Source organism: Mustela erminea, chromosome 18 (assembly GCF_009829155.1).
Source record: "Mustela erminea isolate mMusErm1 chromosome 18, mMusErm1.Pri, whole genome shotgun sequence".
Lineage (NCBI taxonomy): Eukaryota > Metazoa > Chordata > Mammalia > Carnivora > Mustelidae > Mustela > Mustela erminea.
This window is the reverse complement of record NC_045631.1, coordinates 57,369,965-57,387,089: the sequence shown is the minus strand read 5'-3', so window position 1 is coordinate 57,387,089 and position 17,125 is coordinate 57,369,965. Positions and strand designations below refer to the sequence as shown.

At 59.5% G+C, this 17,125-nt stretch overlaps 1 protein-coding gene across 1 annotated transcript in view; it reads right to left on the bottom strand.

Moving 5' to 3' along the window:
* The window catches only part of MGAT5B (alpha-1,6-mannosylglycoprotein 6-beta-N-acetylglucosaminyltransferase B), a 64,875-nt gene extending 48,275 nt beyond the window's left edge, over positions 1 to 16,600 (bottom strand). The window contains exons 1-3 of the mRNA XM_032321789.1: positions 16,406 to 16,600; positions 12,515 to 12,627; positions 4,138 to 4,279 (exon numbers count right to left, since the gene is read on the bottom strand). Of these exons, the coding sequence (XP_032177680.1) occupies positions 4,138 to 4,279; positions 12,515 to 12,627; positions 16,406 to 16,473 (323 nt within the window). The 5' untranslated portion in view covers positions 16,474 to 16,600. The remainder of the gene's footprint in view (positions 1 to 4,137; positions 4,280 to 12,514; positions 12,628 to 16,405) is intronic.
* Positions 16,601 to 17,125: the final 525 nt, after the last annotated feature.

Sequence of the window (17,125 nt, the reverse complement as noted above, 5' to 3'; positions counted from 1 at the left end):
CAGCCCTCAATCTCAGGGTTCGCTCCCCCCCACCCACCCCCCGCCACCAGCTCCTCCAGCCCCTCCTCCCACATGGGAGCCTTTCGGGTGGTTTTGCTCACTGCCTCCATCTGGAGCACCTGGCTCCTGCTACTTTGTTGAAACGCCCGCCCCCACTTCCAGCAGACTCACCCCAAACCCTCTCTCCTCCTTGGGGATTCTAGGCCCTCCCAAATGTGATCAGCTCGCCACTTCTCTCTCTGCTCACCCAGCGGGGGGGAAGGGAGAGAAACCACAGGGCTGGGGAGGAGGAGGGGGCTGGAGGGGGAGGCAGGGTCTCCCCCCGGCCCCCCGCCCACCCAGCATTCTCTCTCACGGACAGATGAGGACAGAGGCGAGGAGGGCTCAGAGCAGTCACATGACCTGCTTTCGGCCCGGCCCCCCCAGCCAGGCAGCAGCCAGGATGCAGCCCCGAGTCTGCCCCTCACTGCAGTGAGCTTGGGACTCTCCAACACAGCCCTGCTGAGCCTCTCGCTGTGCACACGGCCGGGTGCGGCTGCCCCTCTCCAGCAGGGTCCCTCTGAGAACAGAGTCTAGAAACCCCAGCCCAGACTCCACACACAGAAGCGTTCAGCAGATACGGACTCCTATTTGACTCGAATAACAACAGCCTAAGATGCTGGTCGTCTCTGCTACTGCAGAGAAGCCTTATGGGAAATTCGGAGATCATTACTGTTTGGCTTTAGGATACATAATATGATGCCATTCGAAGCAAATCTGCAAATAACCCCTAATTAGGTTTTCCTAGGCTAAAAAAGCAAATTTGCTTTCCCCGAGGACATACCAACCATGGGTAGGAGGCAACAGTCCAGAAGCTTCCAGCAGGGCCGGGGGAGGACCGTGGGGGTTGTTCAGGCCACGGATCATTTCGAAGTGAGGACTCCAAGTGCAGGTGAACAGTTTGCTGGAAACACAGCAGCGCGCGTCTGCCGGACTCCCTCCTGCCTAGCCCGGACAGGTCAGTCCAGGGGCTTTAGATGGGGCAGGAGCTGGAGTGTCTGTGCACAGGCGAGGCGTGAGCAAGCAGCAACCCCCCCCCCACCCCATGCCCTGAACACACCCACCATTTCTCTCCCTGAAACCAGAAGCAACAATGTCCCTGCAATTTATGGCTGTGCCTGTGGGGTTTGATGGGCTCCGCGGTCTTGATGGATGGTTGCTATTTTCCGGGACGGAGCTAGGAGGTGGCGCGGGCTCCGCTCTGAAAGGGATGAAGGGCAGGGCAGGGGCGGGAGGGGGGAGGGAGGCAGAGGCCGGGACTGGAAGAAACCAGAGACGGCGCTGAACCAGCTGACAGTAGGTCCCCCGCCCAAAGACAGGCCGCCTGACCCTGGTCTCTGCCCCCCACAGCAGGATGCTCGTGGAGGCAGAGCGGCCTGGGGTTCTGCCCTCAGCCTGGTGAGCAGCCCTGTGGGCAGAGGCTGAGCCAGCAGCCCAGAGAGGTGGCAGCACAGCTGGGGGCAGGCAGGAGAGGGCAAAAGATGCCATGAGGGCGAGGGGCTGGATTAGAGCGGCACAGGCAGCGAGAGGAAAGTGGACTCTCTGCACAGAGGAGAAAATGATCTCGTGCCCCAGAAGGAGCTCCAGGGGGGCCCAATCCTTCCACCTCCTCCCCGTTTCTGCCACCAGCTCCCGGGCTTCCCTTCTTCACACTGGTTGGAACTCTTTTATAAAAAGAAGTCAGGTCCCAGCACTCCCTGGTGGTAAGCCCTCTGGCAAATTCCCACACCTCTCAGAATAGTGTCCCAGGGTCTCACCACAGCTGACAAAGCCGCTGCCCCATGCCCTGTGGGCCTCGCCTGTCCCTCACGCTGCTCTGCCATATTGGCTTTCACGTTGGCTCTTTTCCTCCAACATACCAAGCTTATGCCTACCTCAGGGCCTTTGTACCTGTTGCTCACTCTACTTCAAATTCTCCCAGCTCCTCCCGTAGCTGGCTCCTTCCCACAGCTGGCTGCTCGATTCCCACAGAATCAAGCTTAAGTACCACCAGCTCGGAAAGGGCTTCCCAGACCTCCCCGTGTGACTAGTGCCTTCTGTCCCTAACCCTTCAGAGCAGGCACAGTGACTAAACTTGTATTCCTTATTTCTGTTTCTTGGTTCCTGTCTTCTCCACAGAAGTAAGGACAAGGCTCATCTCTGGGCCCCAACACCGCTGGCCAAGCCTGGCACTTAGTAGGTCCAAGACATACTTCATGAGCCGTTCAGTTCAGTTTGCTGTCAGATCCTCGTCCAGGATGCTGAGAGAGCATCCGCCCGGCACCCGGTCACGCAGCCCGCTCAGGAGCCACGCAAGCCCTGGGAGAGGCACCCAACGCTATCACCACGTGGCCCCCGGACTGTCACTGCAGTGCCTACGTTTTCCAAACCAAAACAAATCAAGGCAAAGAGCTAACAAAGGGTATCTTGTCCCTGGGCTGTGAATTCTTTGATCTGAAACATCTTGCAAAGGAATAAAAACTAACCCCCACACAGCCGCATGTTTCGTGAATGGCTATCAAGAGCTCAGTGGGGGAAACACGGGCTCTGGAGTTGCTGGACCAGGCCCAGAGCCAGGTCAGCCCCTTAGCAGCTATGCAGCTTTGGGCGAGATCCTGACCTTCTCTGGACCTCAGTTCCCCCCTCGCTGTGACAGAAAAGGAAGCACCCGTAAAGCGGGCCTGGGACCAATGGCTGAGGTACGACACAGTAAGGGTGACGCCAGGCCCTGGGTGAGCTTCTGGTAAATGCCACCTCATATGAAAGCAGTCACGCCGACATCCAGTGACCCAAATGGGCCTCCAGAACATTCCATCGGCAGGGCCTTTGTGAGATGGTGTCATGGCCAAGAGCCCAACCTAGGCAGACTACGGGGCAGAGGAACCCCAGTCCACAGGAGGGGTCCGCCACCCACACCCCCTGCCTCAGGCCAGCCAGGGTCCCGCCATGACCAGGACCGGCCCACCAACACTTTAACCGACTGAGCCAAACTCCAAACAGGAAACGCCTGGAGCCTTGGCTTTTCCATCACACATACTGGCTGGGCCACAGCTTTCCTACAAATTGTCTGGAAGTGTGGATTTCAACGATATTTTTCAGCAGTATAACAATTTTAGCAAGTCACACTGGCCAAAGTACAGCTTTTGCTAAATCGTGTAAAGTGTGGGTTTCAAACTTACTTTTTAGCAGTTAGAACACATGGAGCAAATCCACCCCACGAGGAACCCCAGTGTTGAAAAGAGGTCAAGTGCAGATCATCTCCCTGCGGTGTGGGCGGCAAGCCCCGCCCTACACAGCTGAGCCTGAGGGCCAAGGCGCCCCATCAGGATGGCCCTGACCTCACACGTCCTCCTTCTTGGGGGTCCCAGATCACTCACACACCCAAGACACATGATTTGGTTTCACACAGGGGCTCTGGGGCCACTGCTGAGGCACAAGGGATCACAGCACCAACTCTCAGAGACCTCTGGATGTTCCAGACTCAGTAGGGGAATATTTAGAATGAAAAAAGCAAGAAATTCTTTCTGGCAAAAATGGCCCAGGCCCATTGGTAGAGGACAACCACTGGGCCACGTTACCCATACGCCCATCCCACACGTGACCGTCAACGTGGACAGAGCTCCAGGCTATCGTGTTGAAAATGCAGGTGCAGGAAACGTGCTGTGGGATCCACTCACATGGGGCCAGCAAACACCCCATACCCCGTGTTTGTGATGTGTGTGTGTGTGTGTGTGTGTGGCGTGTGCGTATAAAGGAGGCATATGCCAATGGTTACCGCGGACTCGAAGAACGGACGCCTAACTCAGGAAGTCCCTTGTCCGCCCCCCCCCCAAAAAGGGCCCTCGAGCTTTTGTCTGCGATTTTTAGGAAAAAGGAAAAAAGGACGTCAGGCCACTAACATGACAAAAGGGTAACAGCTGTTAAGTATGGCGGCGGGCGTGTGCTCGGGCTTGTAACACTGGTTGCTTCTGCATTCTTAAACGTTTCCACACGGCTAGCCGAGCCCGACAGGGCCCCCCACCCCTGCTCTGGGAGCACATTTTGATACGGTGCCCACCAGCACCCGGGGTGACCCCCTCCTCCACCCTGACGGCCCCTCCCCCTCCACGTACCCCTTACCTGTCCGCAGCCAAGCGCCCGGCAGCCCGGTGCGGCTCACTGCCGTTCTCCAGCCGGGCCAGCGCGTCCATGCGCTTCGCCATGAGCTCCAGCAGCTCGCTCATCTTGCGCAGGACGCCGCGCGACTCCGGCCCTCCCAGCACTGCGGACAGAGTGCAGGCACACGGTCAGGCTCGGCTGCGGCCTGCGGGCCACCTGAAGCCACCTGGTGGCTCTATGACTCCAACCCCACTCCTGCTTTTGCAGGCTAAGGAGGCATCAGGAGAGTGAGCCCACCCCACCCCTCACCCCTGCAGGACAGGGGCTCCCCCACTGCGTTGTGTTGGGGAACAGAGCCCCAGGCCAACCCTGCTCTCTACCAGCTGGGTGGCACTGAGATCATCTTAACATCTCTGGGCTTCTGTTTCAGCGCCTGCAGAATGGAGCGGTACACCTACTCTCAGTCATATCATGTGAAGGTTTTTTGTTTTCTCTTCAAGATTTTATTTATTTATTTTTGCAAGAAAGAGAGAGCACAAGGCAGGGGGCCGGGGGAGAAGCAGACTCTGCACTGAGCAGGGAGGCCCACGTAGGGCTCCATCTCAGGACCCTGGGATCATGACCTGAGCCAAAGGCAGATGCTTAACCGACTGAGCCACCCAGGCGCCCTCATGTGAAGGTTTTGACCCCCTCCTAACGGTCCATGGATGCTCAGGTCCAGGCACCGCAATCCCCAGTTTGGTTCCCTGCAAAGCCCAAGAGCCAGCTCTGAACCTCCCACACCAAACGAGCCAAGTCATGGCGACCTGAGTGCTTCCAGGGGCTTCCGGGGGGGGTGGGAGGGCCTGAGGTTGGGTACCCCAAAAGCAAACCCTGGGACAAGGATGTAAGGACAAGTCATGCGTTTGGGAGGCAAAGGAAACCCCAGTGAGGGAGTGAAGAGGTGACACAGGGAAGGGGAGACAGCCCAGAGAGGGCGAGTCACCAGCCTGGGGAGACCAGCAGATGCCAAGTCTGCCCCAGAGTCCTCTGCCCAGTGCTGAGGGACGTGGGCCATGTGCAGCCCGTCTCCTGCCGGTCACTGCTTGAGGGTGGCTTGCAGAGACAGCCAACTCCTGCTACTCCCAACTTGCTGGAGGGTAGCCAGCCAGCGGCAGTGGCTACAAGAAGCCCTGGGCAAAGACTGGCCGTCACCAGCAGCCCTGAGTCAGCCTGAGCGCTCGGAGAGAGCAGGAGCCAAGGGCTGGGGCACCCGCAGCATACGCTGCTCCAGAAAGAAGGGGCCAGGCCTGGTGAGCTCAGAGAGGCTCTCGCCTGCCTCTGCCATCACGCACCGCCCCCCCCCCCCCCCGCCCCGCAGTGGGGCTCTGTGGCCAGGGGACATTCATAGTAATATTATCAGCCTCTGGGGCCCCAACTCAAGTCAGTAATGCCAAGTCCTATCTGCTGTCTGCTGTCACAGTGCCAGGAGGGGGCAGAAGAGAGCATGGCAGGCCACAGGGACCCGGGGGCAGAGGTGGGGAAAAGAGAAGAGGCCAGAGGGGCTGGTCTCCCCTGCTCCAAGTTTAGGACTGAACTGAGAGCAGGGGGCTAAGACAGGCTTCAGCTACCAAGGCTGCCTGTGACATTTCCACTTTGCTTGTCCCCCATACCCCCTGGCTCTGGGCCCGGCCGGGTCCAGTGGTGTTTGCCGCTTTCTCTCTTGACTAAGTCACCTCCTGTGTTCCCCAGACGACTGGGTCCACCTGGGTTCAGAAAGAAGGCCACCAGGAGCCGGGGAGCCATCACTCGCATGCCATGGAATCTGGAGCATCAAGGAGCTGCAGTTTCCTTACGAAAGCTAGGGTCCCTGACTCCAGCACCACACACACACACACACACACACACACACACACACACACACAGAGCTGCCCAAGAATGAAAATGGGTGAGTTCGGGTGTTGATAAAAAAAATATGCATATCTAGAGGAAGAAAGGAAAGAAACACAGTCTCCAGCCCATCTCTGCACCGACAGCTGAAATAACTAGCAATCTTCCCACTTTCACTTCTCAGAAACCTGGGTGGATTTTTAACGAACCGGTCGGGATTGGGCAATGTCACCACTGTGCTAAGTGAAGCAAGCTTCTCCACCCCTCCGTCCCAGCACACTCGCTCAGTCCTCAGCCAGTTAGTCAATCAGTCCAAGAAGATATAAATAGCTCCCCCTCTCTTTCAACTCCACAGAGCTAGGGGTGATGGTTAGTCTTTCAAACCATTCTCACCCCTGGGACCCCGACCCAAGTCCATCATCCATCCAAACGTAGTATGTGGCTTTCAACTGGTGCTTGGAGCACAGAGTAAAACAAGGTGGGGGTGGGGGTTCCTATAGTCTCAGCTAGAAAAATAGGGAACATCAGATGATCTGACCGGGCCGCTGCTTGGTACCACTCCTGGAGCTATGCAGTGCACAGCCTGCCCACCCTCCCTGGGCAGCCCTGATGAGCCAATGCTCCAGCACAGGCTGGGGTGATCCTTTCCTCAAAGGTATGGCATGAGAAAACGAGAGCAAGACTGCAGCTGGGGACACCCTAAGTCGGAGCTTGTTAACCAAGGTCCCCCGACCATGACCTGGTCAGAGCACGCAGGCCCAGCGGGACCACAGAGCCTGGGCAGCAGCTCGCTCCTGCAGGTACGGCCCCTTGACAATGCTGAGCCCACATCACTGCTTCTGGAGCAGTGCTAAGCTCCCCAGAATATCTCAGGCATGGCACTCTGCCCTGTCACACTGCTGCCCCTCTGTCCTAGCTCATCTCCAGCTACCCTGGCTCCTCCTCACTGCCTGAGCCCCTCCCTGGAACCTCAGTGACACTGCCCCCCTCCCCCGCCCTGCATGCACCCAGCCCCACAGCACAGGCAGCAGAAGAGCGGCCTCATCTGGCCCAGAGCTGCCCCAGAAGCCAAGCAGAGCCAGGGCAGCACCACGGCGGGGGACAGGCTGGGGTGGGAGTGACAATGCCTGCATGCCACCTGCTCTGTCACCCGCCACATGGGTGCAGGATGGATGGACATGCCACTTTCTTTCTCTGGGCCTCAGTTTCTCCTCCTATAAATAAGGTACTAGACTACAGAACCCTGAGTTTCTAATGGGCCGGGACTCCTGTTTTGGCTCTTGCCCTATCCGCCCCTCTCGAGATTAGGGTAACAGGAAAGGAAAGACTGTTCCTATAAAAGCCAGCAGAATCCCCTTAGGGAGAAAGCTCAGTTTTGTTTTACTAACCCCTGGGTGGGCCAGAGCAGAGTCTAGGAGTCTAGATGCCCAGAGCAGTGAGACAGAAAGAAAGCCAAATGATGGCCTATCAAGTCAGAAGACTGGAGATTTCTGGTTCAGCCTGGGCGAAGAGGAGCAAGAAAAGTCACAGGGGCTCAGAGGCGGGGGAGGCAGGGCGGCCAGAGGGTAATGTGGGGTCGGGTGGGGGGTTCCAGCTGTGGGGACGCAGAAGGGACCTGTCATCTGCTTGCTGTGCGTCCCAGTGGCCCCAAGCCATCATCCCTACTCTGTGCCAGGAATTGGGGGGAAAGGTGCCCTTCCCAGTAGGTCAATGTCAGGGACACAGACGACACAGGAGGGGACAAACTGAGCAGGATAACTCACAGAAGCAGAAGCTCAGAGAGGAGGTGAGCAGGGACACATAAGCCCCCCCCCGGGGAGTCCTTGGAGATCTATGGGGCTCTGCATGGCCCCAAATAGGAGAGATTAAGCCAATTCTTTAAACACGTCAACAGAAAGAGTGACCCCAGAAGACCCAAGGGCTTAGGGACGCCTCTAAGGAGACACACTGCGGCTCTCAGATGGGTCTGTAAGGACACCTCCATCAGACTGGACCAAGACCACGAGACCCTCCCCCACCGCTGGGGCTTGGATGGCGCAGACTGGAAGCTGCCCACGGCTTCCCGGGAGCTTCCTGTGGGATCTGCTCCCTGGCTGGCTCCCTGGAGGCCACCGCCCACCCCTGACTGTCAGCGGAGCCTGAGCCCCGGCTGGCCCTGAGTCACCTTACCGCTCCCGGTGTCAGCTAAATTGAAATGTATTTAATGTGAAGCCCTAGGAACACGGCTCGGGACTCACACGCACTCCCTCCATATTTCCATATAAATAAGGAAAGCCGGCACCGAGAGATACAGACGGCTCCTTCTGGTTACAGACTGAGGTGTTTTATGACCCATCCAGGCCCAGCCCCTCCCCGCCCCTCCCCACCCCTCCAGACACAGACAAGCTCCTCTGTCCCTCCAAACCTCCCTTGTCCCCTGCCTTGTCCTCCTTTTTTGTCCCCACCCCCACCCTTTCTTGCTGGTTCCTAGAAACTGAAGGAGCCCCCACTCACCAGATAAGAGAGACCTCCCTGGCCCTTGAGATAGGGGCTGCGACTTAAGTGTTTGCCCAGCTGGAGAAATGAGCACATGTGTCCCTCAGCACACAGCCACCACGGATGCCAGCTGAGGTCACTGAGGCTTGGGGCTCTGGGCAGCACAGGAGACAAGGGCAGGCCCTGCGCCCTGGCCCACCCGCCCATCACCAGCCTCTGAGGGGATGAGCTCCCTAACAACAAGGTCCAAGGCCAGAGACAGCTACAGAGCAAGGAAATATTTTTCTGCTATTCCCCAGATTCAAATCCCAGCTGGGGGTAGGAAGGTCTGGCAGGGCCATGCCCCCGGGGAACCTCAGGGCAGCCACATACAGCTGAGCCAAGCACCGCCCCCCCCCCCCAACCGCCTGCAGGCCTCTCCCCAGCGATGGCCTCTAGCCCTCTAGCCGCTACCTCTTCCAGACAAGACAGAGACCGGGAAGAGCCAGCCACACGTGCTCGGGGAATCCACGGCAACATCAGGAGAGAGGCCTGAGACACAAGCTCACATCCCTCCCCCTGCCCCTAAGAGGAGAGCAAGTTCCTCCTTAGGACAAGAGAGGGGAAGTGCAGCCAGGAGGCAGGGAGAAGGCACCGGGGTCTGTTTTGCACAGGCAAAACCCCCTCCTTCTCTGGGAGAGAAAGCCCCCAGGGCCCGAGGCAGGCCCACCTACAGCAAGAGGGAATCAGGTCAGACTTGGAGTCACGCTTCCTGTTAGCCTTCCTCTCCCTCCTGAATCTTAAGACGAGTATGCAGAATACAGAAGACGCCTCTTACGTTTTTATCCCCAAACTAGAGAACTTTATCATAAAATACAACCCGGCTTAGAAGGGAATCCAGAGCCTCCGCTGGGAGACCACCGTCCACGGAGGCTATGGCAGGACCCCCCTCCTTTTAGAGAACACCCTGCTTCTCCCAGCGCTCCCCAGCCTCGTCCTGGGGGCCCACTTCCCTGCCAGGCTTGACGGGCCAGGACACGACAGATTGTTTCCCCCATTTGTGCTCAGACGGTTTGCGGATGTGTGCAAGGATTTCTCCCCCCCTAAACAGCAGTGCCTTCCAGAGGTTCCCTCTCCCAATTCTGTCCTGGGGCTGCACAGACAGGGGAACCAATGCAACGCCACAACCCAACCGCCACCCTTGACCTCCAGTCTCCCCCTCCACCTGACCACCCTCCAGCCCCAGGCCTCCGCTCGTGTGGCTCCTCGGCAGAAAAGCTCGCACCTCCCAGGCAGGGTTCCTGCAGGGCCGCTCCAGGCACAGCGTGCGGGTGTCCTTGGAGGAGGCGTGTTTTGCATGATCAGGATTTTAAACCCACAATGTAAACTTGGGGCTCTTCCAAGTCCCTGCTTTTGGGTCTCTCCAAAAAAATCCACTTCATCCCATGGCATGAAAGAAACCAGGGGGACAAAGATAATCGGGAAAGGGACCGAGCCAGGGTCAGGTCTCCAGAAGGGTGAGGCCTCCCTCCCCATCTGTCTCCCTCTCCCCACCTTTAGTTCCACATTCTAGGCACTTAGCCTCCAGCCCAGGGACCCAGGAAATGTGAAAAGCCTTTCAGTTGGCTGAACCTGCTCTGAGAACTGATGTCACGAGAGAGGAGACCCGGCAACTTCAGCCTTCTGCGTACGCAAGAGAAATGTGTGTGTGCCCCGGAAGACAAGGACCAGGATGTTCCTAGCATCACCAGCCACATGCCCCAGACTGGGAGCAACGTCCACTGCCAGTCGAGTGGGTAAACATCATGCGGGGCCTTCACACAACGGAGTTCACACGACAGCAGCGGGGACAAACGTCTACGGCCACACAGCGGGGACGGCCCTCTCAGGCGCAGTAAGGAGAGCGAACAGCACACACGAAAGAACAGCCACGATGCGGTTCCTTCCTCACAGCGTCTGAAGAACAGGCGGAGCCCTGTGCTGTGAGAAGTCAGGGTCCTGACACCCATAGGGAAGCACTGGGTGCGCGGAGCCGGGAGGGCACCCCGGGGGCTGCTCACGCGCCGTTTCCTGGTCGTGAAGTCTGTTGGCTGAGCGATGCGCCCATCTTGTGGATATTACGCTCCGATGGAAAGCCTGAGCATGTACGCGGGCACACGTGCGTGCACATACACACACACATGCCTCTCATCTAACTGGGTGACCTTGGGCAAGTGCTCTCCCCTCCAGGGCTCTGCCCACCCCTCAGACACAGACCTGGGCGGGGTTGGCCTCTCACCTCCCCTACCAGGCAAAGCTGCACAGTACACGGCTCGGCAGGGCTCCCACAGGCCCTCTGTACTCTGGGCCACTGGTTCCATCGCCTGCCAGAGAAACGAGCAGAAGGACTGGAGCCCAGCCACACGCCCCTCCTCCCCCGGCCCCTGATCCCCACTCCTGGATCCCTCACCTTCCTGGTGGTCCCGCTTCCTCAAGCCCCCGTAGCAGCCCCCCAGGCAGGCGTGACCCTCTCCAGGAGTGGCTTGAGCACCTCTCCCTAGACGCTGTCTCCTCACACTCCACGGCCCCCACGATTGACCCGAGACCTCCAGTACCTCTCTCCAAGCTGCCCCTCAAGTGCGCCTTCACAACCGGCCCCTGCCCCCTTTTCCAGCCTCAATCTCCTTCAAGCCCGTCTCCTGGGCGGAAGCCCCAGCATCCCCTCACCCCTACCCGTTCCCCTCAACAACCTTTTCTGCAGTGTCCCCGTCTCGGACCGAACACAATAAGTATTGACGGCGCTTGGACTATTTGCCAGATGCTGCTCGAGCCCCTTGCTACGTGCTATCTCAGCACGACTCACGTCAACCCTGGGCACGCAGGGCTCGTCCCCATTTATCGGAGGAGAAAACGGGGGCTCAGAAGAGACTGGCGCGACTCTGATACACTCATTTACATTCAGGCTTGAATGACTAATAAAGGTGGAACTCCTGCCAGGAGCTTTGCAAGTTTAAAGAAGTACATGTTACACCAAAGGAACAAATCTAATGATGAGACACCAGATGGCATACCAAGTGCCCCTCAGAGCGCCCCCCGAGACAACAGCCACGCTCCTGGAGATACTTGCCGTTGGGAATAGGGCAGCCACACAGCTGGGCCCTGGGGCTTTGCGAAAGCGGGCTGCAGACAGAGACATGCCCAGAGCCCACCGAGCCAACCTGCTGAAGAGTTCCAGAAAACCTACTTGCCCCGGCTGCCCCAACACCTGTGTTCCTCCCTCCCGCAGTGACCAGAAGAGCCCCTGGGACCCATGAAGCTGGACTCTGCACTGTTCGCCATTCTTCACTGAATAGAACGAGAAAGGGGGAGGGCCCGTCTTCAGGAGGTCTCCCAGGTCTGGAGCCCATCACACCCCCATGCCATGGGCTCATTCAATCCCACAGGCGAGTTAAGTGACTTGGCCAATGGCACACAGCTGGGAAATAAAGCGCCAGGGTACATACCAGGTCCATCGGATCCCCAAAGCCCGTGCTCTGAACCTCTGCTCCGCTACCTCACAAGTGTCACATGGGCAAGGAGCCACAAAGGTCTGGACGATGTGGCACATCTCAGAGATAAGACACCTGAGCTCAGGGCCTGGCCTGCCCTCCGCCTCTCCCCACCCCCCCACCCCCGTCCCAGCCCAGGCCCCCTCGGCTGTGGCCACAGCCTGGGTCAAAAGCACAGAGTGTTTATGCGTCTCAAAGGGACAGGGATCATATTCAGAACATGCCCCTCCACACACACACTAAGGAAGCAACTCCAGCAGCGTCTTCTGATGCCTGGGAAGCCGTGACTCAAAGGCCCTTCCCTGGCCGGAGAGTCTGGGTCAGAAGAAGCCCGATGATCACAGCCAGGACCAAAGCCAAAGCAGTGTGCGGGGTCAGAGAGCCTAAGCCAAGGTCCCAATCCATTCCCACGTCCCTAGATGAGGTGGCCTGGATCCCTGGGACGGAGCCCCAGAGAGTCCCTTGAGTTGCTTGGTTCAAAGGCCTCCTTCCCCTCCACCCACAAACACCGGCACCCACTGCTGACTCCCCTTTCCCCACCAAGATACCTTCTGTGCGGATGGTGAAGGGGGAGTCCCCCGGGCGCCGGGCCGAGAGCTGGCCTCCCAGAGACGTCATCAGGAAGCAGAGTGAGAAGAAGCCGATGCCCAGGACAAAGAGCCTGCAGAGAGCAAGAGGACAGGTCGGAAACAGGCCAGTGGGAAGCACCCCCACCCAGCAAGGGCTCTGCGCGAATGAGCGGCTGAGGGAGCGATGGATGGAGCGATGGATGGAGCGACGGATGGAGCGACGGATGGGGCGACGGATGGGGCGACGGATGGGGTGACGGATGGAGCGGCGGATGGAGCGATGGATGGGGGACAGAAGATCCAGGGCTGAGCTCAGAATGAAGAGCACTCCAGGACAGGGAGATGACCCCAAGGGACAATGACACAGGCAGAGTTCGGGCAAGTTCCAGCCTCCAGATAGAGCCTGGCTCATTAGCGCGGCCTCGGTGCGTGATCCCCAGACCAGCAGCACTGGCATCACCTTGGGATTGTTAGAAATGCAAAATCTGGGGCTCCACTCCTGGGCTTACCAAATCACACTCTGGGGGTGGTGCAAGCAACGTGTTTGAACAAGCTCTCTGGGCAATCCTGATCCTTGCTCAAGTTTGAGAACCGCTGGTACAGATGCAAACAGCAGGTGCTGATGCCAGCCAGAGGGCAAGTTATCGGTCCAGATGAAACCCACCTGGATCCCATCAGTCACCCGGGCCCGGCTCTGCACTATGTACACGGGTCTTGCCACAGCCATCAGTCATGAGCTGGCTTGAACATCTCCTTATCGCGTTCAAGGGGGATGGCGTGTGCCCCCATCCCTACCAGAGGGGAAGATCTACAAGGGCAGGGCCCAGATTCTCCCTAACCCACATCTTTAACAGGCAGGCACATGGTAGTTGTGTGCACTGGACTGGTCAGAGCCAGTGGACACCTGTGCACAAGTTCAAAGGGCGCAGGTCAGGAGAGCCACCCAAAACAGGACAATTGTTCATTCCTTCAACACACATCTGATTGTTTCTCAGGTGTGGGGCACTGGGGGGGCCCCCGGGGGAGAGCAGGGAACTCCCGTCTCCTGCTGCTTCCACACCAGGTGCTGGGTCCCAAACGGGAGAACTGAACTAACCAGCACTGGGGAGGCCAGAGATGGAGGTGCTCTGGGACCTTGAATGGATCAGAGGGCCTTGTAATGCTGATAGAGATGAAAGGGGAGCCCCCCCCCCAGTCAGGATGAGGAAGCCCATCTCGTGTGAAGCCAGGCTCGTGCCGGGGAGGCCCCGCAAGTCATGCTAGAGGCCTCCAGCCCTCTCCCCTCCACCAGCCAGCCTCAACCCCACGTTCGTTTGTATCTCCATGCAAGACTTGCTTTATGCATTTTAATCTTCATTATTCGAAGCTGGCAGAGCGGTATTTAATTAAAACTTAGCCCATTAAAGAAAACACACAATTGCAGAAGAAAATAAAAGCGCGACAAAATTCCCACCCCATATTTAAATGAAGCTGTTAGAGGTTAAACCAGAGAGGGTGCAGAACCCCCAAGGCAGAGAAAGCGTTGAGGGCTTCACCTGGGAGAGGACAAGGACAAGCGAGGCAGCATAATGGACACTGCCCCTCACCTCTGAGGGCCCCCTCACTGAATTCCACCACGCTTGGGGATGGGGCTCTGCGAACCCAAGATGAAGCCAGGCTGCTCTCAAGACAGCAGCCAGAGAAAGAGTGGAGGAGGTCGGTGGTTGCACACCCAGGAAGATCCTGAGGGAATCAGCTGTTCGTCCTCCCAGCCTGAGGACAAGGACAGGCTCCTCGAGTTTATGGGCCCTTCCCTCCCCAAACCCCCTCCACAGCTGTGGGACTGTATTTAGAGCTAGGGACCTAGGCTGCAGGTCCTGCTGTGAAAAAGGAGTCTAAACTTTTTGTCCAGAACCTCAAGTCCCCAGCATACCTCATCTGCCTCTCTCTCTGCCAGACCTCAATCCTAGGGCCATTCACAGTAGACTCAAGTTAAAATGGTTTCATCCACTCATGTATCTACTCAAGCAACATGCCAGGAGCAACTACAGAATAAGGGTCCTGCCAGAGGGAGACAGAGGAGACAGGGCCTCCAGTCTGTCCTTAAAAACAAGTAGGGGTGACGTGGTGGGAGGCAGCCCCCCTCCATCTGAAGGGGACACAAAGACTCCACGGGTGGCTGTGGGTCTCTGGGCAGTCTAGACAGACCCTAGATGAAGACACACAACTTGAAGGGAGGGGAACCTATGCAATCCCACCTCTGAAACCTGCCTTTAGATAAGAGCCCGAAAGAGCCAAGACCCCAGAAGGAAGCAGCTCCCGGGAGTGGGCGCTGTCCGTGGTGCTGGCTCCTGCAGTCGCCTCCAATTGCACCAGAAATTACCCAGCCAGAGCTTGACACCCCAGTTGGCTGGCCCTCCCATGACTTGTAGGGCGGGGTCGACATGGGGCGGCAGACTTGGGAAGAGGACCCTCTAAAGAGTCAGCGTCAGCCAGGGATTTGAGGATTTCCCTGGAGGAGTAAGGCCCTTTCCAGAGACACCCGCTTCCCGCCCTGCTTCACCCTGCTTCTCATGGGAACCTTCTGTCAGAGCTCCAGCTGCCTCCCTGTCTGCTGCCCAAGACCATACCCTCAGCATCACCAGCTCTACGATCCTCCCCTCCTGTATCCTCCAGACAGTGGTGGTCCATCATGATCCTTGCCATCCCCAAAGCGGTCTCCTCAGCTCCACAAAACAGGGCCGGCCCACCCAGGAGGAGCTGGGGAGGCCACAGACGCCTCAGCCATGATCTTCCCATCAGGGGCTGAGAAGGAGACCAACCGGGGCCCTGGCAGGGCCGGGGATTCAACCCTCCCCCCCTCACGACCCAAATCCACCTGCCTAGTTCCTGCCCCTACAGGGTGGATGGTACCCACACCCCACCTGTGGCCTCTGGAGTTCGACCCCCCACCCCTCACTTGGCGCCTTCTGCTGCCCAGCACCCCCTGAGCAAGGTGGTTTTCCCATCCCGCTGGGCACCCATCACTTAGCATCTCTTCCCAGACCTGGGCAGCAGGCGGGCTCCACAGGCTCCAGAGAGAGGAAGGAGCTGCCCCTTCCCTTACAGGCTCTGGGGGCCCCTGGGATGGGTTCAACAGGGACCAGCCAGCCCCACGTGGCCCCAGCCCTGCCTAGCCTTGGCCATGGAAGATTGGGGTGGGGGCATTGGTCTTCCCCTTCTCCTGCCTCCGGAGGTCCCCAGAGGTCTGGGCTCCGCTGCCCTGGGGCTCCGCAGCGCCTCCCCTGCCACCAACTCTCCACTGCTGCCGATCCAGGGTCGAATTCCCAGCTGAACGGCCGGCCGGGAGAGGTCCTTGTTCCAATCTCAGGAACGTTCCCGTTGGAGACAGGCCCGCACCCCGCCGCGAGAAGGGGAGTGCGAGCAGAAGGCCGGGGCAGAGGAGTGGCACAGGTGGAGGACTCAACCCAGGGCTCCACGCGCACGCGGGCGGCTGGGGGGGGGGGTGGGTGCCGCCCTGCACAGCGCACTAACTTCGCCGCCGGGTGGGGCCGTCTGCAAAGTGGGAAGGACCCCAAGGAGCAGGAAAGAGGCCTCGGCCCAGGACCACAACCTGGGTGCTTTCTGCCCTCATGCCCACCCTCGCATCCCGCGTCCTCTCCAACCTAGACCAACTCGAGACACGTCTCAGATTGCCCACCCCTCCCCACCCGAACCCGAACCTCGGCTCCATCCCTGTCACAGCCCCGCTGGCCATCACAAGGGTAGAAGCACGAACCGCCCCCTCTGCCACTGGGACAGGCACCCTCTCGGGGAACGACCTCGCCCACCCCTACCCAGCGCCCCCTCGGAGAAAAAGACCTCCCCGCGCCATCCGGGAGAGAACTTTACCGAAAGGGTCTCAGGGTGACCAGGCATCTTCTGACCATTATCTTCCCATCGGGGTTGACTGTGATCATTGTTCAAACTTGTCTGGGCGAGGAGCCGCGGGCGAGGCCGGACGCACCGTCCCGGGCCCTGCTCCCGCCGCGTTCGGGCCGCGAACCCGCTGCGGGCCGAAGCCGGGTCCGAGGGAGGCGGGGGTCGGGGGGGGGGGCGCGGGAGCTCGGCGGCTTCGCTGCTCCGGCGGCGGCCGGCGGAGTCGGCGCGGCCTCGGCGGGCGGGGAAGCGGAACGGCGCGGCTGCCGGAGGGCGGCGAGGGCGCCCAGCCCGGCCGTCTCTGCGTCTCCGTCCTCCCCGCTTCACATTTTTGGGGCCGGGAGGCGGCGCGCCCCCCGACCGCCGGCCGCGCGTCTGCCTGCTCGGGCTCGCTCGCTGGGCGGGACGGCGCCGCGGCGCGCAGACGGGCTCCCCGCCGCGGGCGCCCTCATCCCCGGGCCCGCGCCCTCGGTGCCGGCTAGAGGCGGCCCCGGCCCCGCGCTCCGGGCCCCCGCGCCTCCGGGCCGCGCCGCACCCCCGCCCGGCACCACGCCGCGCCCATGGCTCTCGACGAGGGCGCCCCACGCCCGCTCTGCCGCCCGCTCGCTCGGCGGCCCGCGCTCGGGTGTCGGGTGTCCGGCGTCCGGCCCCGCGCCGCGCTACGCGGGCAGGCGCCGCATTGTTTCCTCCGAG